The sequence below is a fragment of the Centruroides sculpturatus genome, unplaced genomic scaffold (assembly GCF_000671375.1).
Source record: "Centruroides sculpturatus isolate CEXI.00-Female unplaced genomic scaffold, Cexi_2.0 scaffold254, whole genome shotgun sequence".
Classification (NCBI taxonomy): domain Eukaryota; kingdom Metazoa; phylum Arthropoda; class Arachnida; order Scorpiones; family Buthidae; genus Centruroides; species Centruroides sculpturatus.
Genome location: NW_019384488.1, coordinates 375,180 through 402,312, shown reverse-complemented (window position 1 = coordinate 402,312; position 27,133 = coordinate 375,180). Strand labels below are relative to the sequence as shown.

General features: G+C 28.8%; 2 protein-coding genes across 2 annotated transcripts in view; both read right to left on the bottom strand.

Moving 5' to 3' along the window:
• The window catches only part of LOC111621650 (membrane-associated protein Hem-like), a 92,165-nt gene that overhangs the window by 4,849 nt on the left and 60,183 nt on the right, over window positions 1-27,133 (bottom strand). The window contains exons 23-34 of the mRNA XM_023363857.1: window positions 26,100-26,219; window positions 25,816-25,952; window positions 25,566-25,697; window positions 25,135-25,250; window positions 21,715-21,817; window positions 21,214-21,344; window positions 17,262-17,359; window positions 15,120-15,213; window positions 11,518-11,535; window positions 10,631-10,713; window positions 5,343-5,420; window positions 5,111-5,131 (exon numbers count right to left, since the gene is read on the bottom strand). Of these exons, the coding sequence (XP_023219625.1) occupies window positions 5,111-5,131; window positions 5,343-5,420; window positions 10,631-10,713; window positions 11,518-11,535; window positions 15,120-15,213; window positions 17,262-17,359; window positions 21,214-21,344; window positions 21,715-21,817; window positions 25,135-25,250; window positions 25,566-25,697; window positions 25,816-25,952; window positions 26,100-26,219 (1,131 nt within the window). The remainder of the gene's footprint in view (window positions 1-5,110; window positions 5,132-5,342; window positions 5,421-10,630; window positions 10,714-11,517; window positions 11,536-15,119; window positions 15,214-17,261; window positions 17,360-21,213; window positions 21,345-21,714; window positions 21,818-25,134; window positions 25,251-25,565; window positions 25,698-25,815; window positions 25,953-26,099; window positions 26,220-27,133) is intronic.
• On the bottom strand, window positions 236-2,800 carry LOC111621665 (stress response protein NST1-like). The gene is made up of 2 exons (XM_023363867.1): window positions 1,214-2,800; window positions 236-1,183 (listed from the first exon to the last, which is right to left on the bottom strand). The coding sequence occupies exons 1-2, from the start codon at window positions 2,059-2,061 to the stop codon at window positions 724-726; spliced, it is 1,308 nt and encodes a 435-aa protein (XP_023219635.1). The 5' UTR covers window positions 2,062-2,800; the 3' UTR covers window positions 236-723.

The following is a 27,133-nucleotide window of genomic DNA, read 5'->3' as shown; positions in this document are numbered from 1 at the left end:
GGACACTTTAAGGAAAATTTTTCAACTTTTTTGAAACTGGACCCCTATTTGGAAGCCTTATGGCTTAAAAGTTATATTGTCTGTTAGACAAAATCTTTCTTCACTCACTGTAAGGATTTAATTATGTCAGTCTCGTCGAATACATTTTAATTTAATTTATTTTGTAATGTTGAAAATGTTTCAGTAGTGGACATTGAAAAAATTGAGATATTTAGTAATGGACAGGCATTTGCACCAGTAGTGGACAAGGAATATAGAAATGATTATATTCAAGATGAAATCGTTTTTATTTTTCACAACTTGCAGAATTTGACAGTCTTTACTATAAAGAACAAGAACACTGTGTTAATTATAATGACAACTCATAATTTAATTAAATTAATTAAAATATCAAATTGTACAAATGTAAATTACATGTGTATAGTTTGTAATGTTTATATGAAAATTGAACTAATAAGTATTATGAAACATAAATATAAAACATTACAAAGTTAGTATAAGAAACTTTCTTATTTTGTTATTGTTACATTATTCTTAACGAATACAAATGTTGAAATAAATGAGATCAGTTTTAACATACTGGAATGGATTATTGTTACACTCAATATTAAACACTTAAAAATAATAGTATAAAACTGGGTTCTAAGTTACATTTAGGAGAACTCAAATATTAACGTCAGCATAGTTTAAGGAAATATTGTTGCATTGTTAATTTGTGTTGAACTACTTATCTATGTCAATGCCTTTCGAGAATTGACAGTGACTCTCTCTTCCAAAAATTAGAGGCTTAGGAAGCCTCAAGTCAATTTGAGAAATATTTATCGTTTGTACATCTTTTTCATTTTTAGCAAATACGCTTTTCATCCTATTTATGGAATTAAACACAATCACTTCTGCGATATTATCACTGATTAAACTGGTAATTTTGCACACACATTTGTACTTTCTTTTCTTACCAGACAAGGTGGCAACTACAAAATCATTCTCATGCAGGATGTTTGATTCCCTTTCCTTTTCAATGGTATTCCGACTGTGTCTTTCGGACATATCCTTCCTCCGAGTCCAATTTAAAGTCCCTTCAATACTTTCTCCCCTTTCTTCTGTATCTTTCGATTCCTTAATTGCTGAACTTGGTCCAATAGTTTCGTTTGAAGGGGGTTCAATATTTTCCTGAAACTGCATAATGTCGTCTTCTTCTTCTTCATCTTCCATAGTGTCTTCTACATCTAACGTAACATCGTTTGTACTACTACCATCCGAGGGAATCCAAGAACCTTCATCTTCTGATGATGTCTCTTCCTTTCTCATTTTCTTCTTTCGTTGCTTTGTAGTCTTCATTTTCATTTTCATAGCTTTCTCTTCAGCTTTCCTTTTATTCTCAGCAGTCTGTTCTTCCTTCTTTCTCTGTCTTGCCAAAGCTCTCTCCCTTTTCAGTTCTAGTTCCACTATTTTCTTCTTTTCCTTATTTTCATAATATTCCTGCCAAGCTTTTGACGTAACTACAGAAGGTATGATTTCCTTTTTCTTCCTTTTGTTAGTGATTTCCCTGGGTTCTGGCCAGAGAAGTGACCTTTTGAAAGGACTAGGTACTGTTTCAGAGATCTGACTGTTATTGCGGCTATTGTGTGTACTTGTGGCAACAATGGTATTGCCAGTGTTTGAAGTACTAGGTCTTTCATTTTGATAGTGGTAGTCATTATGAATATCATGAATATATGAATCACTGAATGCACTGGTGTTACTGACATCATTTATCTCATGGTTGCGATTGATTTGAGCAGTTTCAACCGTCGAATCTTCATGTTCTGATTCATTATTGTTGAAGGATTTGCTGTTGTTTCCAGCTGTTACTTGATTCATGATGTCTGTCTTCATCTGGTGCCATAAATTGAACAGGGACTTGTCTGTAGCCTCAACATCTTCAGAAGAAACTACAGTCTCAAATAACCCCACTTTCTCAGGTCCCATGTATATTTTTAATGTTTCAAAACCAACTCTTACATCACTTTTCGTGAGAGTACTGTCTGACTTCTTCTTGCACATTATTTTCCTACTTAGCATACCGGGTGCTGTAGGATCCCATGGCACCAAACCATGTTTTGTCCACTATTGAAACACCTCATTTCAATAAACGGACATTCACGGTTTAATAGTGAACACCCCCTGTCCATGACTAGACAGAGTAACCAAAAAATGCTTGAATCAATACTGTATGTTACTTAACATTAGGTGATTTAATTTTTGACTTGATACTGATTAAAAGTGAAAAGTTCATTTTCACTAGTTGTGGCCACCTCTTGTCCACTACTAAAAATATACGATATTTTTGTTTCATTAGTGGACATCTCATTCAATTGACTTGGAAAATAAAAATACTATCAGGAAGGTCTTAAAACATACCAACGAAGCTCATATTAATAGTATATCACCAAAAAACTTCCGTGAAACTAACTGTTAATACAGCAAGCGTGATTTAAATTACCTAGACCTTAAGGAAACAGACAGCAGACTCACTTGTCTTCTTATATCAGCAGGAATGCCATCACTAATGAGCGCGGGAAAACATCCCATGATGCACTAGAAAAGGATCAGTGCGAGTTACCACCACTAGAGGGTTCTGTCTACTGAATGATTTGTATGTTTGAACAGTGAAGCCATCAACAACCTTATTACTCATATTTGAAGTTCAAAGTGTCCACTACTAACGCAGTGTCCACTACCGGTGCGTTTACCTTAATTATTTTTCATTTTTTAAAGTATTTTATGACATTCTGTAACCTCAAAAATCATATTAATAATGCTGTGTAAGATACATATTAAAAATTACCTTTGAATTACATAGAAATTTTCACAAATAGAAAAAATTTATTAAAGTTTGCTGGAAACTGCATACAATAACAACAAAAAAAAATGCTTTGAATTGAGTTAAAAATTAATTTTTTTTAAAGGTTATTAAGAAAATTAACTTAAAAAACGAAAATTACCATTCTAAATAAGATATAAAAATTTACAATATTTTGTATTATAAGATTTTAAAAAGCAAAGATAGTCAATACTCCAATCACTCAATCTAATTCTTATTTTAGTAATGAAAAGTCTTGCTACCGAGAATGCCCTTTCCGATTCAATTGACATGAGTGGAATCATGTTTAATGCATTTAAGAGAAGACAAATATTATGTGTTTTTCACCTGTATCCTGAAAGATTTCTAGTTCGTTTTCAAGATTGTAGTACTTTTTTTGCTCTCTAGTATTCTTGATTTGTCTACCACGACTGCTTTAATAGAAACATCATAGCCCAATAATTTGGCAGTTCGTTTGTCTTTAATAATCAGGTTATGAAGAAAAACTTCATACTTGCAGACTTCGCACCCATTTGTATCCTTGCCCAATTTGGCGTTATGCAGTTTTTGAAGCTACTGGACATGGTTAAAAATTAATAATTATTCCAGATATTAGAGGTAAAGATTTTTGAGAGTCCTGCCACAAATAAGCTACGTATTGATTATTGACCATTTGTGACATGCCATAACAAGCAAAAATTAAAAAAATCTAATAAGTAGGTTTAAAATTAATAAATACAAATATATTCTGACAGTATAATTAACTCATAAACTCTCTATTTGCAAAATTTTCTCAACCTTAAAAATTCACTCTTTTCTTATTCTGTGTTAAGAAATTTGGAGGATTTCCCTGGTTAAAAAAACAACCAGGATCCTGTTTGAGAAACCCTAGTTCTGCATTTGAAGAAAAATAAAATAAAGTGAAATCAAATTTAATTTTGTATAAAATGAAAATAAATTGATAGTTAAACAATTTACAAGTTGAAAAAAAAACACTGGACTCATAGCAAGACTTGTAACCACTTACCTGAAAAATTCTCCAAGTGGTTAAACAACAAGTCTTGCTATGAGTCCAGTGTTTTTTTTTTCAAGTTGCAAATTGTTTAATTATTAATTCAAATTCAATTATCTAAATATTCATTTTTTCAAATGTTACGATGTATCTGTTCTGTCCTAAAATTTTTTTAAAGCTACTTTTAATTATTGTAGCTGTCTGGACCAGAATTTCTCATAAAAGGACTTTCTATGATTGCTAACATTGCAATGAAATATAGTGAATGTCTAATTCTATATTTCTTGAAATTATTGTTCTCTGTATAGTTATATTAATCTGGTAATCTGGCCTTTAATTCAGTATATAATAAAGTTACATATATTTGTATCTAATTATGAGACGTTTATTAGATAAGTTATTCATGCTTCATTCCTCTATTACTAAATAAAGAGTAAATTCAAAATCTTTTTTTCAGTTCTTTCCACTATTTATAAATTATTAATATAACTATAATAACATACTGTTATATCCTACCATAATTTATTTAGAAAATTAACAACAGTTTTTCTGATTTCAGTTTATCCAATATTCTATCTTTTCTTCATTACAAAAACCATATGGATAAAGCTAGTGGCAGCAGCACTGAAATTAGGTACAGCCATTGTGGTTACATGCAGTCACAATGGCTAACATTTGAGAATATCTGGTCTAGAATTTTTTTCTTTAATGCAATATTATGTTTATATTTTAAAATTTCTATTGATTTCAAGTAAAAGTAATAATTATCATCAGATTTTATTTTTAAAAAATAAGCAATTATTTAACATATACATCAGAGATGGCCAAACCTTGTCACAACAGGAGTCATATGCTTATCAAAAATATGCAAGAGCTGCATTATCTATTAGTTCATAAAAATAAATTGTAAGTCCAGAAGAGCCATTTGCAGTAAACAATCTGCAGTTTGGCCACCATGGATATATATATATATATATATAATACTTACTATTTAAACAGACTATTTTTATTCAAAATAAGCATTTATTTTGAAAGAAAAAATTATCATATTATTATATTAAAAAAATAAGATGAAAACTTTAAACAGTTAAATTTTGTAAGAATTAAATTATGTAACCCCATATCCAAAGCAGAATAACCATAGCCATTTTGATTAGTATTGCATTTATTAAATAATGAAGTTGAAAAATTATGGTAGTATATACAGTAAGCATGCAATCATATGTAAATATTAAAAATTTCAAAGATTTGCTAACCTGTAATCTGATATTCTCAAGCTTGAAGTAAATGAAAGAAGATTAAGGTTAATATCATATTTTCAGATTTATACAGTATAGATATTTGATTTATTATATTTAAACTTATAATAATTAATTATCCCAGAAACTGATTTAAGACTTTTCAAACACTTTAATTTTAGAAATTACTTATATTTAAATAAAATTTATACAAGAGCTATAAAATTACAGTAAGTTAACATTATCATACCATAGAATCTCCATTTGGTACATGATGTTTAAAATCAACAATAGAGCTCAATAAGAATGGAATACGATCAGTTAATACCTGGAAAAAAAGACATTTTAATCATCAAAAGACATTTTAATCATCATCAGTCCATATAAAATTCTTATTTAGGAAGTTTATTGTTGCCTGCAGAAATATTTAAATGATTGTATATGTATTGAGAGGTTTATTCAAAAATACATGTGGTACAAATTTGTTTTGATTTAGTTTATGTAACTAAATTTTTCAACTAACTTACATATATACAGTCCTGCAAAGGTTTAAAATAAACCGAATAAAAACTAAATACAGTAGAACCTCCATTATCCGGATTGTTCAAAATAAACAAAAATTTTACGAATTTGCTGATTTGCACTTGGCAAATTACGACACTGTTTATGTATGTGATGGAATGCATAACTTTTTTTGTTTTAACCGGCACAGTGGTCGTAAACTCTTAAAAATATTTTTTATATAGTAATAAAAATATAACTTGACATACGTATTTATAAATCATTTATATTCAAATTACATCATTTCTATGACCAAGGGCGGTGTATGGACAGCTTATGGGCAATGTGGGCCACGTGGGCCACCACTTATGCCTTGTGGTCCGAAGGGCCTCGCGCCTCGAAGGTTTATGCATTACTTAAAAGCCACGAACGTGACAAAAAAATTTTACTCGTCGTAAAACGATAAATAGTTTGTCAAATTTTTATTCATAAAAATGCAGTTTCAAATGCTTTTTATTTTATAAAATCCGTCTTCTTGCGCCACCAGAGGGCCTTTTAAACAATAGATAGTCTGTTAGCGTTGGTCAGTAGTAGTCCAAATGCAATACGAACGTTTGTTTCTTGAAAATTTGATCACGATTTAAATACAGTATTTACTTTTAATATTACCAATATGTCATCGAAAAGAAAATGTGTTGTATTATCATGAAAAGACAAATTAAAGTATTTGTTTCGATTATCCGGATTTTTCCTTATCCAGACTACCTTCATCCCCAATTAGTCCGGATAATCGAGGTTCTACCGTATATCTCATTATAAAATATTCGGACAGTACAGATAATCAGGTTAAAACTGTATTTATATCATCATCAGATGTAACAACCCTAATATAATGTCAAATTTTTATTGGTCCCATGATTTTACTATACAGTAGACACCCCTATAACGAGGCAAAAAATTGCGACAATATATGCGGTAAAACGTCATCGCGGACAAGCAGCCGAACTACTTTCTGCTACGGAGAGTTTATGCGAGTAAGTTGAGTTTACTATCGTCTGTACAGTATGTAAATTAGGTACCGTAAGTCTAATACAGGACTGTAATTTTATACATTTCTTGTGAAAGAAACATCTCTTATTCAATGGCCATAAAAATTATTTCTATTAATGATGTCTCCAAAGTTCAACAAATTTTTCGCAGAAAAATAACATCAGAAATCGCGACCGCCGTTTGGTGTGCTGCTCCACGACTAAAACAAGCTTAAGCAATGGTGACGTCGAATGGTGCACACTCAGTAAGTAATCCTACAATTTTTTGTTTATAGCATAGTTTATACGGATTATTCCCAAAAAATTATACGTGTTTTGGAAATGTTAAGTCGAATTAGTCTAGAATTGATTAATTTTATGGAAGAAAACCTTTCAAACAGCTGTAGTCCCTAAACTTCACACATGTCGGGCTGTGATTGGCTCATGTATTTAAGGATTCCTACAACGCAAAATTTGTATAACGAGGAACGTATCTACCGCGTTATAGGGGGTCTACTGTACTAGATAATGTTAAAAGACCCACTTGTAATGACATAAAACACTCCCAGATTTACAAAATTAGATTATAAATTTTATATAACAAAGAAAATGCAGTACATGTACTACATATTCAGTTTCTAGGGTCAGAGTCCACTTCCTATAGAACGACTGTGGGTGATACTCTCACCACCTGACTTCAGTGGGGTGGGGTGAGGTTCATCATATCTTTAAACGACGTGATGATAGGGTTAGTTCACATAGTTACTTGTTTCATGGTGATATCGTATAATGACATGATTGGCCAATTTGAACTGGTAACAGATGCTGCCGAGGAAAGATCATAGAAGATCATGATTGGTGACACATGCGTATCAAGGAAGAGATGGTTGGTGAAATATCACGCCATGTGGCTGACCTGGAATAGAGCTATGACTAGCATAGCTGTTGATTGGTTGGCCAACAGCTGTCAACGACTATATAAGGTCAATGTGGAAGTGGGAAATTCGAGTTGGACCCGTCTCGCTGACTGAGTTCTAATTTGTTATTGGTGTACCGAACAGTCATCAATTGTGAAGATGTTATAAATTTTAACAATGTTAAGAAACTTCTTAACATATAGGCGTTAGAAAGTACGAATGAATCTCACTAGATCGACAAGCGCTTTCGATGATAATTGCTTCTTCCTTTGCTGAGAAGGTGAAATTCAATTGGCTCCTAGAATCTACAAGAAAGCAGTGCAAGCATTGCAACCAACCTTGTTCTACAATTATACAGAAGAGCAAGTTCCAGTCTCGATTCTCAAGATTATACAAAGAGGACCTAAATTTATCCCTCCATTATGTGGTACCTGCACATCGGATATGATTCTGGCAGTTCTGGCAGCATTGAAGAGCTGTCAAGCCTCAACCAAGTTCCCAAACATGGAACTTTCCATTGTTTCTGTGCTCACTTCTCAAAAGCAATCCATGGTTGCCAGCGGAAATTATGGCAACAGACATCTTGTAAGGCGGTACTTGAAAACGAACAATTTACGGCTCCTGATCTCGGACAAAGAGAAAAGTTTGTTTTATGTAAGGAGGAAGATTTTGTAACCAGGGCCACCGACTTCCTCAGCCATTCCCATGCGGTGCCCTTGCAAACTGATCCAACTTATACCATCCTAAGAAAAGTTAAGAAAATAGTATCTCTTCCAACTATTTCTGCTCTTCCCGGGTGTGTCGAACCCCCGTCCAATGTAGCTTGCTCTTTTTTGAGGTTAAAACCCATAAGGAGGGTTAGCCATTGAGACCATTAGTTAATAAAAGGACCCGTCCAGCCTTCCATATTGAAAAGGCACTGGCCAAGTTATTAAGTTGGCTCCTACCTCCTTCCTTTTTGGTTACCTCTTCTTCCGTTGCGGCGAAGGCCCATATATCTTCTGTCCTAAATGACATTTCACAAAATAAGTATAGTTTCTACAGGTTGGATGTAGTTGCTCTTTACCCCTCGGTACTGCAGTTTGAGGCTGTTATGCTTGCTAATGCGCTACTAATCAAGAAAGACTTTACAGTGCAAGAAGTTTTAGAGTTATGAGAAGCTCTGCTTTTTATTTCCGAAAATAATTATTTTCAGTTCAAGGGCAAAGTATATCTACATCAGCAAGGAGTCCCGATGGGCTCACCACTTTCAGCGGTTTTGGTGGAGTTGATCATGAGGAATATTGAATTCAAGGTTTTTAGCTTTCCCCTCACGATAGCATATCCACTGTTATACCTTAGATACGTTGATGATATTCTTGTAGCTTGGCAGGATACCCATGAAGAATTCCTCGCGACTGTTTATCCCACAATTAATTTTACTTGGGAAAAAGACAATGAAAGGGAAATTGCATTTTTGGATCTAAAAATTATGAAGTTCCGCATACCAGCCACAACATTACATCAATGTGGCAATTGCCCCTTTAATCAGAAGGGCCTTGCTGCTAACGATACTGAGCTTAATGTTATTCGCTCTGTGGTAAATGAGGCAGGCTATACTAATGCCAAGTTTATGTACATCTTAAATAAGATAAAAAGATCACTTTTTCCTGCTACTACACTACAGCTCCCAAAAGAATCCACAATAGTCCTTCCCAGGCTGCTGTATTTTTACGTGACATGTGCTTTTTCTGCCAGTTTCTCCATGGTCAAGTCTTAGGAGGTTGCTATCCAACGACAGAGATCCTACTTCCACACTAGAAAGATTGGGGGGTTGCAACAACCAGAATGTTGTCTTATTGTATTTCAGAACATCAGTGTTCTATCAGGGCAGGCAAGAATGAAACTGAGCTCGCTAGAATGGTGTTGCAACACCAACACACCCTGTTGTGGGGCCAGGTGGTCATACTAAGACATTGTAATAACAGAAGCCTCGTGTATATTTGGGAAGCCCTCCTTACCAACATACTAAATCCGTGCAACGCCCCCACACTTGATTGTCCCCTTTGTGGGTTAACTTGTATAACTGCCTAAGACAATATCTAGCTCCACAATTTGGAGGCTTATAGCACATGCGCATGTTTTTATTTACATTCTTTTTCTTACGTTCTACCGTTGCTTTCGTTCCAAACATTAATACCATTGGAATAATTTGATATTCATATTCAAAAAAAGGGCTTTAACCATTTTTAACGACCTGACGAAGACGAAAATAATTATTGTCTAAAGCACTTGTTGATCTAGTGACATTCATTCATATTTTAACGCCTATATGTTAAGAAGTTTCTCCTATTAAATGATCAGTGTGCTGTCCATTCCTGAATTATTTTAACATTAGACTGCAAAGTAGAAATAATTAACACTTTCCTTTTTAAGCTAGCCATTTCACCTGATTTGTTACTAAACTATTGTACAACACAAGAGGAAAGTGGAAGAGAAAAGGCAGATGTATGCAGAGACTTTGGTTTAGCAAATTCTTTTATATCATTGTAAACTTAGACATAATAATGCAAATAGAGTAGATTTAAACATTTAGTTTGCACTTTTATACATACAACAATAAATTATTATCATCATAACAGATACAGTATAGGTTTTCAGAATGTAAATTTAGATAAAATAAACAAATCCAGAAACAAGGAAAGAATAATTGAGAATGAAATGCATATATTCACTAGCACAAAAGTAAACACATCTTTTTGATGATGTCACATCTAACCATGAACCATCTGAAAACTGTTCACCTTAGCCTATTTGTGATGATCCCTTTCTATTTATATAACATCTGTATCTTTGCCTTCATCAAACCTCTTAGTAAAAATTTAATACAGTATAATTTCATTTAATCATGCTTATATTTCACTTTTTATTAAAAGTACTATTTTAAAATAATTTTTATATATATTTACATTTGCAGATTCTTTTGATGAAATTACAACTTAACCTTCTTCGTGCAAAGAAAACAAATGGAAAATTCTTTTTCCATCTGTTCTCTTTGCATGAAAAAAATTATATAACACTCTTGTAAAAAAAAACAAACATTAATTACTCACGTCATTCAAGGCATCTTGTGCTAGTGTGCGGAAACAAAGAATCACTCCAATAATAGTCATTCTTTGGAGAACATTATCTACATCTACTCAAAGAAAAAATATATATTTTACTATTATAATTATTAAATAAAATATGCTATATTCATCTAATTCTATATAATTGTTGCTGATTTAATTTAAATTAAAAAATTTCTGTTAAACAATTTGATTAAACATTAAAATAATAAATATAACTTGATTACTCAGTTAATTTATGATTAAATAAACAAATGTTCAAATTATATTTATCATAAGTATCCAAAATATCTCAGTTTAATGCTATTTGTAATTAATATTTTACTTATTTTATTAATACTTTCTATCCACTATTCAATAGAATAACTTACTTAACAAAAAGTATTTCCTATGTAGTATTTAATTTAATTGTCAATTAGTAATTTAAAAAATAAAAACATTTGCAAATAATTTCATTATTATTATTTTTATAGATACAGCATAAAGTTTTATCAATATTAGAATATTTCTTATTTAAAAAATTAAATAATAAGTTTCAAAACAAAATATAATTATAAAATCAATGATTATTATATTAAATAGTGTGATAGGACCATTCACATATACAGTATATTAAGTTAGAGAATTATTAATTTTAAGAGAGAAACAAATTTAATCTCAACAAAAACTATTCACACTGATTTACTTTGATATGAAATTTTAATGTAGTACTACAAAAACTATTAAATTCAAAAGAATTTTATTAATTTTTAACAATTTCTTTATTTTCTACAATAGATCAAATTTTCATATAAAGAAATATTTATAGTTTATAATAAAAAATTTATTATATATAATAACTAAACAACAAGAATAAGAATAATTTCCCTTACTTTGGGCCATCTTTGGTCCTATATGCATGAAAGGAAAAAAAAATTCTTGAATGACAGAATGCTAAAAAGAAGAGTTTTAAAGATAACAAGATTCTCTGTTAATCTTTTTCTTAAAAAAAGAACTGTTTAAGAAACCAGGAAAGAAAAAGCAGTTAATACACAATGAAATAAAATTTTTTAATTTAAATATTGCATTCTATACATAATATAATCTTCCCTTAATAACTTAAAACATATCACTTAGTGTTAAATTTTTTTTTGTTCCATCTCATTTTAAACATTTTATAATAACTTCCTTAAAATTATTAATAATCTGTATTGAATAAAAATTTGTAATATTTTTTAAAATCTATATTATTTTAATGGCAAAGTAAGATCATGGCATTCTTTCCCTTTCTTAGCTACAATTAACATCTTAAATAAATAAATGTACCATGTCTGTAAAATGAAATATGTTTTTAAATATGTATTATAATCTAATGAAAATTAAATGTTATAGAAATTAGTCATTTTGATGAAGAAAACTGCTGACAAAAGAAATTTTGCAAATAATTACACATTGTAGACCCAATATAATGATGTTTGATACAATTCAGAATTACTTATAATGTGGTTAATGACTGGAGTCAATTTTATGTCTTTCAAATTTAATAGAAATCTTTATTTTCAGCAACCAAAAAAATTTCACTATAAGATTTCATGTCTTTTTCTTTATGTATTATAGCAATATATACAGTATAAACCCAATATAGTTTAACATAGACTCACTTAATATGCATAATGCAAACTGAATTTTCAGACCTGAGTAATCATATCAAACCTACAATGTATATTTAAAGATTAGAAATCTTCAACTATGAACATTAACAAGGGAACTGTCGGAGTGGCATCTAATAAATTTTAATAAAATTTAGTTAATAGTTACGTTAAAAGTATACAAACTCTATATTAAATTTGTAGTATTCACTAAAAGAGTTAATCAGAGTTATTAGCAATCAAATGTCGTACTATTTTATATGCGGATTTTTAAAAGTGAAAGGGTCGCGGAGGAAGACGGCGATATTACATTTAGAATAAATTCTGGAATTTTCGAAAATGGGAGAAGAATTAATAACATTTAGTTAATAATTATGTTAAAAGTATACAAAATTTTATTAATTCTTCAACCATTTTTGAAAATTCCAAAATTTATTCTTAAATGTAATATCGCCGCCTTCCTCCGCGACCCTTTCACTACTAAAAATCTGCATATTCGTATTAAACTACTATAAAATAGTACGACATTTAATAGTTATTAATCCTGATTAATACTTTTAGTAAGTACTACAGATTTAATATAGAGATTGCATGCTTTTAACATAATTATTAACTAAATGTTATTAATTCTTCTCCCATTTTCGAAAATTCCAGAATTTATTCTAAATGTAATATCGCCGTCTTCCTCCGCGACCCTTTCACTTTTAAAAATCCGCATATAAAATAGTACGACATTTGATCGCTAATAACTCTGATTAACTCTTTTAGTGAATACTACAAATTTAATATAGAGTTTGTATACTTTTAACGTAACTATTAACTAAATTTTATTAAAATTTATTAGATGCCACTCCGACAGTTCCCTTGTAAGATGTGTAATATAGAATATACACTAAAATAATTTCTGTATGATAATTTGTTAATAATAAGTGTATTATATGCTTTAGTAACATTTTGTTTACATCATGTTAGAATATTTTTAAAGAAAATTTCAATGTATTTTGTCCAAACATACAGCTAAGACTAATGTTTGGACAAAATACATTTGAAATTTTCTTTAAGCATGTTCACAGGTATTATTTTCTGCAGTTGCATTTACTGGTAAATTAAAGTTTAGCTGTAACATTATTCCCACTGATATGTTCATATGTAATCCTAAATTGAATGGCAGCCTCCAATTTTATACAAGTAGTGCCATTTACACCATACACAGTCCAGCTTCACTGTATTTGTACCTGTATTTCTGTACTGTACTTTACATATCACTAACAGATGGAAGAAGTGCAGTAATTGGAGGACTTGTAGAAGACAAATCCTCCCTACCAGAAGTTTTGGTAGTTTACATTACTATTACTATTGATACTACACAACTGCTGCCATTAATGATTATGCTGCTGGGGGTAATGTAACAGGTGTTTGAGATGTACTAGTACTAGTTTCAGTAGCCGTAGTAGCATTGGTATCTGAATTATTTGCAGTTAACTATGTTATCTGTCCAGAAAATATTAAACATCTAAAAATGAATAGTAAATAAGATTTCATTCTGCTAGAATATAATTTCATCTTTCCTACATAAACCTTTTTGAACTTATAAATTTGTACAAAAGAACAACAACCACTTTGCATCTTCTCTCTTATCTATATATATATATATAAATAAATGTGTGTGTGTCTGTCCTTCATGCATTACCACACCGTTTATCCAATTACCGTGAAACTTTGGGAAGTTGTTTAATACACTCCCATGAAGGTTTCTGGCATAGTACATTTATCCTACGATAGATGGCGTGCATGTATATGAGCATTTTACTGTGTGTTTGATCGATTTCAAATTGTGAAGACCATTTCCCCCTCCAAAAAATATCTCTATATATGCATTTGTTATTTACGATATTTGTAATAATTTTTGTTTAATCACTTTATTTCAACTTTTTTTTGCTAATTATGTATTCGCTCGAACTTTGTTAAAACCTTAACTGTATCCCAAACAACAACCGAAGTTGTAGAAGGAAATTCGCCTATTTTACTGATCTAGAATCCCCCTTTTCCAAATTTTAATATCATCTCAAAATAATTTAAAAAGACAAATTACAATAAAACAGTTTATTATCCAACTATCAGAAATTTCACAACATGCCAAGGAAGAGAGGAAGGAGCAATTAAATAATCAAAATTATAAAGGATTAAAAAATATATATAAAAATGGGGAATATCGCACTTCTAACAATCTCTGCAAGTATGTGGGCTAAATTTAAAGAATCCGTGCTTCTCACATGTACAAGTATATGTGTGTATGGCCAGCTGATGCGTCAGAAAACCACCTGATTTTTCGTGTACACACCAGACGAAAAAACAAAAAATATTGTGTATCCACAAGCACTCCAATAAATAAATAGAATTGAAACAACACTTTGAAATGTTTTCCCAATGAAAATTAATAATAATAATAAGTTTCAATAAAAATGATAAAATGTAAATTTAATTTTATCATAACGAGTTTGCTTGAATTTTGTTTCTTCTGAGATTGCAGCAATGCGCAATGGGTAAGCTAGTGTGCAATAAAATTGTGGCTAGATATTACCAGATATATGTCTATACCATTGTTAGTTTGCATTAGAATTGTTGTTGTAGAAACAATTGTATCAATATTTTAAAACTTCATCTAAAACAAATCTTAATACGAAATGAAGTTGAAAATATTCACATTTCTTTTTGAATTTCTTATTAAAGGATTTGAATTTTTATATATTCAGAATTTTAATATCTAATATCTAAATTGATTTTTATGAGAAATTATTTACCAAACATTATTCTCTATAAAATACAATTTTTATTAACAAACTTACGTTGTAATCTTCTAAAGAGTTCCCTCATTTGTTCAGGTTTATCATAATTTGATCTCAAAGCTACCAGGATATCTTTGTTTGTGACCACCAATTTCTAATATTAAAATAAAATAATTTTGTCTCATTTATTTTACAGATATTTTAATAACTCAATAATCTCAATGTAAACTTTACTTTTCTTATACTGATAAGTTAACTAATAAATATTGGAATTGACATTTTATCTATTAAATGACTTATCATCTAAATTCCTTATAATAAAATGGGCTTTAGGAAAATTACTTTTTTAATTTCAAAATATAATTTTAGATAAAAAACCAAACTTTTTTATTCTTTTTAAGCCATATAACAAAATAGCCAGAAACAGGAAAGCTAAATAGAATTTAATAAATGACTATTTCTGAGAAAACTAATTCTTATTTTTAGCATATTTGCACAAATTATATTCAAGACATAAAATAAAACTTTGAAAGTTGTTATTTTAACTTTCAAGGCAAGGCTTTTGTTTCATGTTTTTATGTTTTCTGCTAACAGAATATACACTTGTTTCAACTGTCTGGTTTATAAAATGCCACGTTTAATCAATCTTTTAAAAATTATGATAGATAAGAATTCCTATTCAAAATAAATTTTTTTATATTGCAAATCTTCTGATATATTTTAATCAGAAGACTTACAATATAAAAAAATTTATTTTATGATATTTATAGATATCTTAAAATTGTAATTTCTAAAATGTCTGTAGTGTCAAAATGCATTTTGACCAATGAAAAATATATTAAACAAAGGACATTGAATAGTTTACTGTTTTTGTTTACACTACATGTCTAAAATCTGCATCTTTTAAAATTTTAACTGTAACTGAATAATTTTTTTTTTCTATTTTCTTAAAAGTTAATTATATTGAAATTCATTCTGTTTTTTAGAATTATTAATTTAAAATTATTGACAATACAAAATTGAAGGTATTTGAATCAGAATTACAATTTTCTTAAAACCCTTTCAAAAAACTTTTTTAATGTTTTAGTTTCTAAATTATTAAAAATATATAATAAAGTTCAAATTCAAACCTGAGTAAAACAGAATTTTTTAAAGTAAATACCATATTTACTCACATATAAGATGAAGTTTTTATTCATTTTTCACTGCTTCAAATTCCTAGGTCGTCCTACATGTGTGAGTGAAAGATTCTTTGCAAAAATGCAAAGAATGTTTAAAATAATTTTTGTGAACCGTGTATTCACATTTTTTACTAGATGCTTACTCTCTTGTATTTAAAACAAAAGTATTTTATCTAGGTTGTTTGAAACATTCTTGTATATTGTCAGGATTAAAGATGAATAGCAATAGAAATAACAAAGCTTTTGAATTGAAATTCCAAAATTATGTGAGAGCATGATATAAGTTTTAATCCATTCCCACATGAAAACAGATAATTATTCAAAAATCAGAATTCATAGAAACTCTTAAGTGTAATTGATGGAGAGTGGATTTGACTGTTAAGAATTGGCAAAAAAAGGTTCCCGATTGTCCAGCTTTACATGAACAAATTATGTTGTTGATTTTACAAGATTTTTTTCTTGAAGTTTAAAATGCCAGTAATTTTTGCAGGATAATGTGTGCATTTATGTTCATTTGATATTTTACTTGTGATTATATGAAATTAGAATCTAATTTTTTTTTATTTTGGTCTTTAAAGTCACACCTCATCCTATATGTGAGGTCATCTTATATGCGAGCAAATACAGTATATGTGTAAAGGCATAAATACTTACTTCTATCTTAAAATTAGTAAAAAACCTATTACTTGTTCTGGTATACTTATAAATGCACTAATATTTGTTCAGTTTGTTAAATGAAATATTTATATGTATGAAGTAATAACAATCAAAAGACAAAACATTTTTAACATTTTTGAAGGATGTTACATTGTTTATGGTATTTCTAATTATTAATAAAGAACACCAATAAATAATTACTCATCAAAAAAGATGACATTTCATCTTAATATATATTGAATTCCTCACAGCTGAATAAAATAGTCTCATATTGTGAAAATAATGAATGTTATATTTGGATTAAGTGAAAAATGGTAAGCTTTTTAATTTTTCAATAATTGAAAATAAATATTAATTGATTTACCTTCAATTCTGTAACTTGACTAGCAATATGCCACATTAAACTTTCATTTAAATATTTCATTCCATATGGACCAATTAGCTCAGCTAAGGCACGTAACTCTGAAAACAACATAGTTGAAATATTTTAAATATACTTTTTTTTTATAAAAATACGGTACTTTAAAATATATTTTACATTCTTTAACTAACTTTTGTTGAATTATATTATTAATATTGAACAAATTATGATTAAAATTTATTTTATAGCTATTTTCTCTCTCTGGTTTTATACTAAATTTAACATATTGTCAATTTAAAAATTAATGCATCTTGGATTTGTTAATGTACAGCAAAATTCAAATGAGATTCCTCAAGATCTATTCAACTGAGCATTTCAAGACTGAAATACTGATGCAGCATGTTAACCAAAACCCAGAGAAAACAGAGTAAACCCACATAATGACTACACAACCAATTACTGCTTGATTAACAACTCTACATTTTGGTAAATAAATTTGATCACACTGTGGAATAGTAAGCAGTATATGCTAATAGAGTAAAAGAGTAGCTCGTCTCTTCACATATATCAAGCACTTGACTGTTGAACCATTTTTATTCAACAAAATATTTAAAGTCCATAGTAGCTGTTAGCTAAGTTTAAATTTCAAGAATATGATATACAGGTATTCCTCATACTAAACTGTTTCACTCTAACATAGTTGGAAAAACCTCCTTAAAATTTTCGCAATTTTTTAATGTAAACTCCATTATTCGAGTTTTTTTAAATTCAAGCAAGCATGTGTGTTGTCTCAAATTTGCCCATGGATTTTAGAATATTGAAATGTTTAATTTTTTTGTGCCATTCATTAGGTTTACTTTAATAAAATCTGATAGTACAATTTTTTTTCTTCCTTATCCTAGCTTAGCTTTCCTATCAACCAGGTGGTAGTGGTGTTGTTGTTGCTTTCAGACTTTAGCCTTTAACACTGTTACTATGTTTTGTTTTTATAAATTAATCTTCATATTTAATAAAGTTTATTTAAGCATTTTTAGGTGTTACTAAACTTTTTTTAAATGTAGGTAATTAATCATTTATAAAATGACAAATGAAATACAGCAGTATCTCAGTACTCAGACAATTTTGTATTCAAACACAAATTCTGGAAAAAAATTGCTTGGTACTTGACTGAACAAATGCAGCCCACTAGAATAAATTTTCAATTAATAAAATATTTTATTTTTTTCATCCATAAAAAATTTTTATAATAAAAAATATGAAAATATTGCTGAATGTTCTGATTAAGATCAACAAAAAAGCTGAGACGGCAATGATATTTTGTAAAAAGAAACATCCTGGTTTAACTAAAATTAATATTAACATGTAATACAGTATTTTTAATTGATTATTACAGTAGACCCCTATAATGCGGGTTCATATAATGTGGATTCATATATCGCGACTGTATTCGTATAAAGACACTAAGAGAGACTCGTAAAATGCGGTAAAACGTCATTGCCGACTCGTGTCACAACAGGATTGGTCAAATCTGGACCAATAGTGGACAAGCAGCCAAATTACTTACATGCTATGGAGAGTTTAGGGGGGTAAGTTGAGTTTACTATCATCTGTACAGTATATAAATTAGGTACTGTAATTTTATACATTTCTTGTGAAAAAACATTTCTTATTCAATGGCCATAAAAATTATTTCTATTAATGATGTCTCCAAAGTTCAACGAATTTTTCGCAGAAAAATAACTTATCAGAAAACTTTTTGTTAATAGTTAATGCTATATTAACTATTAACAAAATTTGTGCCATTCATTAGGCTCCGCGACAGTGCACCAAACAGCACTGTTGCGGAGCAGTGCTGTTTGGTGCACTGCTCCGCGACAAAAACAAGTTTAACAATGGTGTCATCGAACGGTGCACACTCAGTAAGTAATCCTACAATTTTTTGTTTATAGCATAGTTTATACGGATTATTCCCAAAAAATTATACGTGTTTTTGAAATGTTGAGTCAAATTAGTCTAGAATCGATTAATTTTATAGAAGAAAACTTTATAGAAAAAAACCGTAATCCGTAAACTGCACACGTGCCAGGCTGTGATTGGCTCATGTATTTAAGGATTCCTACAATGCGAAATTCTTATAAAGTGAAACATATCTACCACGTTTAAGGTTTTCCCGACTGTAATTGGAAATAAATTATCAATTGCTTTAATAAACATGTCTTTTAGTAACAAAAAAGAATAGTATACTTTTGCTAACTTCTGGAACTTAACCCTATGTTTCATTTAGCACAGATTCTTATAACATAGCATTTTTTCAGAACATAACTACCATGTTATACAAAAGATAGCTGTATTTATATTGTTATTAAGTCTCTGCATAAGAATTGAATCAGTAAATCTTATGCTTCAATAACTTATAAAGTTATGGCAATTCTAACAAATTGAGTTTCCAATAATTAAAAAAAGTTAAGAAACTATGTGTAACTATACTGTGTAATTTTAATATTAAATAAATAAAATTACAATTAGTAAAATTTAAACAATAATGGATATTTGCTGAGTTTTGCAATATTACTTTTAACAATGGCTACTATATAATTAACTTACATTGCTTTAATGTATTGTGAGCAAATTATGACTAAAACACAATAGCTGCATGTTATGAACCAAATGTTGACTTACTATAAATGACTATTATAAAAAATTTAACAATATAGCATTAACTTGTAACAAAACTCAAAAATGATCAAATTCTTGACTTTAATAAGAAATTTTTCAGAGAATAATATTTTGATGATATGATTAATTTTTCCTACATTATTAAATGTCTAATTCTTTGATTTTCAGAAAAAAATTAAGCTTCTTTTAATTTATATCTATCACATATGAATTTATTGGCTTGCAATTTTCAAACTGTAGACCTATAAATTCCCACTGGTTTGTCTGTCCTTCCTTAATCTTGAAAACAAAGTTAGATAGATGAAAGTCAAAACTAGATATGAAAAGCTTAGGGCAGTTAACAGTATACAAACTTCCAGTTTGAATCAAAAGTCATGTTATTTAAATTCAAAAATTTTCTCCAGAGTTAGATGACTGGTATGACTATTGTTAACAGGAAAAGTATGATGTACAGGTGCAAGACACTACTAAAACAGAGTATATTGTTATAGTAAAGAAATTTAAAAATATGATTAAAAATTGCAGCCCAGCATTGTGACAATATCAGAATAAATAATTGCTCATTAATGTTAATGTAATATTTTTACTAACAACATATCAAAATAACCTACATAAAACTAACAATGCAAGTGTTATCCTCTTAAAATAGCTTGTTTAAAATAAAGCAAAGAAAATTTTATAATTATAATTCCTATCATAATAAATCAACAAATATTTTATATAGATTGACCACTGATTTTTTGACATACTTGATTCCAAAGATTGTTGGTTTAATGATTTTGCTGGACCATCAAGATCACATAACAACTCAACATTACATCCCTGATATTGCCAAAGCACTATGGATTACTAGGAACTTAAGTATATATTAATTTAAATTTATATTTGTACCACTGACATTTGCATCTTTTCTTAAAAGCTATAACTAGGTTTAATATAATTAAAATAAATTGTAAATTGTCAGCTCAAGATGTTGGTGAACCTGTATATTTTTTTAATTATCATTTTTTATTATTACAGGAAAAGTGTTATCAGGTATCCATTTGACCTCTTTCAAAACAAATTATCAAACTTTTATTTTATAGAATTTTTCAAATCATATTTGAAATTGATAATAATAATAAAATCAAATTTTTACCCTTATTATTATTATTATTAATATAAACAAAACTACTTTAAATACTTTCAAAAATTATATAGAAAATTTAACAATTTTAAGGATTCTACAGTGTGATATTTATTACAAAATTCTTAAAACAACATTTAACTTCAACATTACCATTGATGTCTGAGAATTCTTCTGCACTAAATGGAATCTGTCCTTCAGCAGATAATGTAACAAAAGCCCTTTGATTACGAGAAAAACATATATGTCCAGTACTAACTCTTCTTAACAAAACTTCTAGATACCTAAACAAATTATTAAATTATATAGCATTTTTAAATAATATCTTAAAGATTTTAAACTTATCTTTAATTAAGAATTTTTTAGTTACAAATTTTAAAAGATATTAAACCAAGACAGAACATAATTAAAACTGAAGTATCATCTCATCATTAAGAAACTAAAATTATAAAATAAAATTTTAAACAATGTTTTTGTAATAGTCTAATAGTTTAATTTTTTAAAATTGATTATACACAGATAAATCCAATAAAATCGATATTCCGTACAGATCAAATATTTCATGAAAATTATTTTCTACTTTTTAAAAGAACTAAAGTTTCTTTGCAAAATAATTTTCTTTAATGTATTGTAAAAATTATGAATTTTATTTACCAATTAGTATAGAGACAAGTAACTGTCTTATCACCATGACTGTCCTGAGGTTGAGTTTGTTGAAGTAAAACATTATTGAATACTCTAGTAATATCCAGATGTACTGAAAATAAAACTTTTGTTAATTCACAAGATACCACTATCTTAAATGCATATATTTAAAAATCAATCATTTTATATCATGTATCTGTGAAGATCTCATACTATCCATTGAGTCACATTAAATTAATTCATATTGATTGGTTAAAATGCTTAAATCTATTGAGTCACATTAATTAATGTGATTTTTACAGAAAGATATTTTTATTTATTACTTTAGAGTATTATAGAAAATTCATACAAAATGTATTCAATAATTTATTCTTATTTCATATACAGGGTCTGTTCAAAAAATAATAAAATTTTTTGAATAGGGCAGAAACAGTGTGTGCTAGTGTTGTGAGGTTGGCAACACTACATTTGTGATAGCCTACCGAGTAAGCTGCTTTCTTTAGATTGTTGATATCTCATTTCATTCCCACATTATTGTTTTTTTAAGTGAAAGGTGTTTCCGTGTTAGTGGCAATTTTTTCAATGTGCGATTTATAGGAGCAACAATGCAATGTGAAGTTTTGCGTGAAACTGGGGAAAACTTTTACGGAAATATTTCAACTTTTGAATCAAGCTTATAGAGATGGTGCTTTAGGTCGTACACAGTGTTACAAATGGTTTACCCAATTCAAAAGTGGTTGTCAATTAGTTGAAGATAACCTTCGACTCAGAAGGCCTTCAACCTCAACTGATGATAATCAAGGATCTGGTGCATGCAAATCATTGTCTGGCTGTCAGAGAACTTGCAGAAGAGGTTGGATCTCAAAATGTCATGGCATGACTTATTAACGGAAAAATTAAACATGCATTGAGTTGCAGCAAAATTTGTTCCTCATTTGATGACTGAACTGCAGAAGGAAATCGAATGGACATATGCCTGGAACTCCTTCAACAAGCCAACAATGACAAACACATTCATGCAAAGGATCATAGTGGGTGAGAAGAGTTGGATTTACAGCTATGACATTAAGACAAAAGTTCAATCATCACAGTAAGTTGGGAAGGAATCTCCATGCTGAAAAAAAGCACAACAGTCTCAATCCAATGTCAAGATGATGATCACTATTTATTTTTTTATTTATTTCAATGAGTTGTGCACTTTGAATTTTTGCCTCAAGGTCAAACAATCAACAGTCAGTAATATGCAAGTGTTTTCAAATGGTTGCATGAAAAAATTTGCTAAAAAAACCGAGAGTTGTGGCAAAACAACTCATTTCCTTCACCATGAAACACACCAGTTTTGTGCCAAAAATCAAATGACTGTCCTCATCAGACCTGGCTCCTTGCAATTTTTTCTTGTTTCCAAAATTAAAATCAGTGTTGAAAGGATGCTGTTTTGACACAATTGAATGACATTAAAACAAATTCGTCATAAGCATCGGACATTCCAAAAGAAGCTTAACAGTTCTTTGCCTTGCGAAGAGGAAACACTGCTGGAATAAATATGTGAATAGGGGAGGAGAGTACTTTCAAGGGGACAAGAACCAATAATCTGTAACTTGAAGAATAAAAATTAAAAAAATAAAGTTGTTATTTTTTGAACAGACCTCATATTAATTATATAAAGTAATAACAATAATAAAAAAAACAAAAACCTAGAATAATTTCAAGTTAAGCAATTCATTCAATAGTCTTATAATACAATTTTTTACATTAACACAAGAATCTTTCTGTAACATTAATGTTATGCACAAGATTTTCCTATAAGGTAAACCAAATCTTTTAAATATTACATTTGATGATGTTATAATATGTATATAAAATGGAATCAGGTGAATAAGCATAAAATAATTTCAAGTAAAAACCTTCATTATATTAATTTTGATTATTATATATATTTGAAACCCATAAATAATTAAAGAAACTGTAAATGTAATATTTCATATTACTGCAAAGTAATTTTTTTTGTCAGCTGAATCATTTTAAATGAATGACATAGTCATCTTCCATTAAACAAACTGTTTCAATGGAAATAGTTCATACACAACCATTCCATTCCAGGAATTTCTGAAAATAAATTTTTTTCAGAAAGCAATTTCCATTTGATGTGTTTCTGATAGCAGGCAAATAACCAACATGTTTGTTTTGTTCATTCTGTATTTTAAGCAGTTGTGCTAAGTTTCTTTTCACTTGAAAAATGCATTAGACATGATTTAAAACTGGAAAAAAAAAAAGGTTTGTCCCAGATTTATATAAATGTTTTATTGTATGGTGCTCAATATATTAGAATAAACAAAATTGAACTTTATCATAAAAATGAATATTACAAATATATAAAAACAGTACCTTTCTAAATGTATAATATAATACAAATTAAAATAAGGCCAGGAACACACATGCATAATATTGTGTGGCAGAAAATTGAATCAGAAATCAGCTTTCAGTTCAGTTTCTGTTTTACGCCAGAACACACACGTGTAAAAATTCTGGCCAAATAGGAAATGCCACTACCACTAACAGGTGCTACGTTTTATTAATTTTTTTCTCTCATATATCTATCTCTTTGTACCTTCCATTTTTCCTCCGCTTCCTCTGCTATAATATAGAAAATTTAAATTAATAGACTTGTATTCCAAATTCAAATAAAGAACGTGTGATCTAAATACTAGGCATATATATCAATTCTACTAGACCTACATGTTATTTGAAATTTAGCACCTATAGCCATCCATAAACATTGTTTAAATACAGTGTCTTTATACATGACATGGATGTGGTCAAAAAAATTCAATAAACTACTCTATTTCATTTATTTTTCATTTTTTTGAGATCGTCACAATTGTAAGGTTAACCTTCATTGCCACCATTGTTAGAATAAAAACCAAGTGTCTACTTTGACGTCACAAAAAAGACTTCTTTTTATTGGAGGAATTTTGGCATAAAAAGTAGAGACATGCTCTACTCTTTTTTCAGTTATGTTTCAGCCAAAATTTCAGAAAAATTTTTACGCTTTCTGTTTTAAGCTAGATTTTACGCATGTGTTCTGGCCTAACATTATAGTAAATAATATTCTAAGTTGCAGAATATTCTTATATTTCAAGTAAAGGAAATTAATCCAAACTGATTTTATTTTCTTGTATTTTATTCAAAATTTAATCAAATCTGATATATAACCTGTGAATAACAATAAAATCATTTTATATTTGCTTAATTCACAACTATTTCATATTTTAAACTAATTTATAAATTAAAATTTTATCAATAAGATAACATAGAAAACAATTATTTTAAAGAGTATTTTGTACATTTATCTAAATATTAATTTTTTTAATAACTTAAAATATACCAAGTTGAAATGAAAGAGTATTTCAACATAATTTATTAACATACCATAGTTTTCAATGCTTTGTAGAACATTCATGTATGCTCGTACACTACTTAAAAGTTCTGATGGTTTAGCTATTTCGTTATTTTCTGGATTATACATTACCATTCCAACAAGAGCCCTATGTAAAGTTTAAACAGAACAGTTTCATTCATATAAATAATTATTAATTCAGGAAAATCTACTTATCCAAAAACTAAAAATCTCTTTAACAATTTTTTTCTTATTTTATGATTTAAAGATATACAAAATAATAAAATTCAACCAACATAACTATGCATTAAATATTAAACTTCGTAAAATTTAAAATAAGTCTATTTTACTGTTTTATTAGATTTATATGAAATTAACATTAATGAATCAACAAAAGCATGAATGATTAAGTACGGTCTACCTAAATTTTTGGTTAAGCTTATAGTTAAAATTTTTAACCTACTTATTAAATCTACTTTCTAGATGCTGCGATAGATATTCTCTAGGTGCAAAAGTATGTTCCCAAACATGGATCGTACTGCAGTAATTAATTGCATAGCACAATTCAGTCAATGCCATATGAAGTTTGTCCATTCTAGAAATTAGAAAAATATCTAATAATTTAAAGTTTCATACAATTAATATTCAAAAATATTAATAGTTATTATATTTTATAATAGACTTATAATTAGATTTATATATTATACACTTACGTTGTAAGTTCTTCTCGTGTTCTTCGATAACTTTCTGTTCCAGGTTTGTCTAATTCTTGTACTACTTTATTTTTCTTATCTCTTCTTTTTTTATTTACTACTTGGGCAATTTGGGGAGCACAGTGTTTTGGTAGTAACTGTAAAATAAACAAAATTGTATTTATTATTTCTGTAACAATATACCCTTAAATTGATATTTAAAACATCAAAATTAATTTTAACTAAAATTGTAATTTTAAAAAATTCTTAAAAAATTATTTATTCATAAATTAGTATGTACTAACTCTATCACTGAGAGTGCATTGTTCATCACATATCGTTGTAATAATGTTCTTAGCTTCTTTGGACATTTCATCCAGGAATGCATTAACCATGGTCAAACTTCTATCTCCTATATGAATACGCTTTAAAAAATATAAATGAATTAAGTTAAGAAACTAAAAATATGCACTACATATATAATATTTATGTAGAACATAAATTTAATGAAAGAAGTAAACAAGACACGTGGTTATCATGTTATAAGTTGTTATTTTAAATCAATTGTTTTCAACTTCAATATTACTACAGATTGAAATAAAATTAAAATTTATAAATTACTGGTGCAAAAAATTTAATAGTAAAATTTGTTTAATTTTTAAAAATTAATTAAACTAAACTAAACTAAAAATTATGATGATAATTCTAAATCAGCATTATTGGGCTGCAATTTTCAAATTGCATATATACATTTCTAAATGTTCTGACTGTCTGTCCTTTAATCCCAATAACTATATATAAACTTTCAGTCTGGACTGCAAGTCATAGGACTTCAATTCAAAATTTTCAAGTTAACAATAGAGTCATGTCAGTCATCTATCTAACTCCTTTCAGGGGGAAATTTTTTAATTGAAATAACATGACTTCTGGTTTGCACCAGACATTCATATATAGTTCATATATATATCATATATTCATATATATCAAGTCTCCTGCCCCTAAGCTTTCCATATCTGGTCTCAATTTTCATCTATCTAACTCCATTCTTGAGATTAAGGAAGGACAAACAGACAGAACGACAGTGAGAATTTATAGGTCTACAATTTTTTCAAATTGCAGCCCAACAATGAGTAAAAATTGAATACTCTACACAAATATGAAAAAGTTTAATGACTATATCTTTTGTTAAGTCTGAAGTTCCATGACATTATTATTATTCTTTCAGTAATTTTCATTTATTGTAATACAGTAAATGAAAATTAGTATAGTAACAATGTTGTATACAATGTAGTACTAGCATCTGTAACACTGTATACAACATTGTACTAGCAATGTATAA

Excerpts from the sequence above, each read along its gene's own strand:
- LOC111621665 (XM_023363867.1), bottom strand. The coding sequence starts at position 2,061 with ATGCTAAGTAGGAAAATAATGTGCAAGAAGAAGTCAGACAGTACTCTC. Across the intron at positions 1,184-1,213 it reads ACGTTAGATGTAGAAGACAC|TATGCAGTTTCAGGAAAATA; the intron begins TATGGAAGATGA and ends AGAAGACGACAT.